Source organism: Pteropus alecto, unplaced genomic scaffold, assembly GCF_000325575.1.
Source record: "Pteropus alecto unplaced genomic scaffold, ASM32557v1 scaffold79, whole genome shotgun sequence".
NCBI lineage: Eukaryota > Metazoa > Chordata > Mammalia > Chiroptera > Pteropodidae > Pteropus > Pteropus alecto.
This window is the reverse complement of record NW_006494612.1, coordinates 21,686,193-21,687,650: the sequence shown is the minus strand read 5'-3', so window position 1 is coordinate 21,687,650 and position 1,458 is coordinate 21,686,193. Positions and strand designations below refer to the sequence as shown.

General features: G+C 36.0%; 1 protein-coding gene across 1 annotated transcript in view; it reads right to left on the bottom strand.

Annotated features, from left to right (window-relative positions):
* Nucleotides 1-213: 213 nt before the first annotated feature.
* LOC102878287 (trace amine-associated receptor 6) overlaps nucleotides 214-1,458 on the bottom strand; it is a 6,751-nt gene continuing 5,506 nt past the window's right edge. Inside the window, exon 2 of the mRNA XM_015600076.1 lies at nucleotides 214-719. Within this exon, the coding sequence (XP_015455562.1) occupies nucleotides 214-719 (506 nt within the window). The remainder of the gene's footprint in view (nucleotides 720-1,458) is intronic.

The following is a 1,458-nucleotide window of genomic DNA, read 5'->3' as shown; positions in this document are numbered from 1 at the left end:
GCAACACTTAACAAATAGGATTTAACATTTATTAGTCAAATAAATATTTTGGGGGAAGTATCAGGGAAGTATACATACTAATATCATTGAAAAACATTGATTTACCCTATTAAATTTGAAGAATATGTTTTTCTTCTCAATAATAGTCGATAGCTTGATTTTCAAAATCTCATTTCATTTGGACAGTGTAAAGATATCTTCAACTATCTCAATCTACATTTGTTCAAAGAACAAAATCATCGCTGATGAACTGTCCTCAAAAACCCGACCACTTACGATAACTTTTATGGCTTTCCTAAACCATGAGTAAAATAAAGCATAAATCAAAGGGTTCATGGCTGAGTTATAATAAGCACACCAACAGCAAATCTCATAAATATAGACAGGGGTTATGAAGCCCATAAAGGCATCAATTAGTGAGTCAATACTATAAGGTAACCATGAAATCATAAATGCTGCTACTGTCACCCCCAGCGTTTTAGCTGATTTCCTCTCTCTCTTGGGCACTCTGGATTTATAACTATCTGATGATGATTCTGTATTGCCAGCAGTATTATCCATCCATTTAGCCTGTTGTCTAGCCATGAGAAAAATATTACTATAGAGAATGATCATAACGAGGGTAGGTATAAAGAAGGACAGAAAATCTATCAACACCCTGTTTTGATTTACAACTGTCTGACAACCTCCTATGTAGTTGAAGGCACTATATTCCTCCCAACCCTAGGTCCCCAAGGCTTAGGCCAGGACAGCACTGATTGAGGTAGGAAAGATAAGAGTGCTAAACCGAATGCGATTTTATAGTTTTAATCTGAATTAGGAAGAACTTATTATGGGTTTATAAGTGTTAGGAATTGAATGGAATGCAATATGATCTGCCCAGAGTGTCATTCAAGATGGGGAAGCGAGTGTCAATAGAGCAAATTTGCCTGCACTAACAGATAACATGGGAAAGTCACTTCGATGCAATTATCTCATACTATCCCAAATCTAGTGACATATTCAAAGAGCCAGGCTTCCTATCAGATGAGAGGGAAGGACGTATTTAATAACTAGAGTCCTATTTCTTCATTCTTTTCCTGAATAATTTGAATACGGCCTTCCATCCTCCTATACATTTTAAGAGATCGCCTTCAAATCTTAAAAAGTGGATAATTAAATAATTGTTTAGTAATTTTAACATATTCTTAAATTTCCTCTATTTAAGCTTTCATGTTCAAAAATAAATTTATTACTGAAGCAGTACTCTTCAAATTCTGACCACTTGATTTGTGAGTCAATATTCAGGGTTGATACTTCAAAACACTGAAAAACCATATGGCAAGATGGAGGTAATGACCAGTGAGAATGGATGCTTTTCTGACTAGCAGGGCAGGACTTGGAGATGCCCTCCATAGCCTTATATTGCTTTTTCAATTGCTGGAGAAGGCCCAGATCATTGCAATGTGCTCTGCTCTG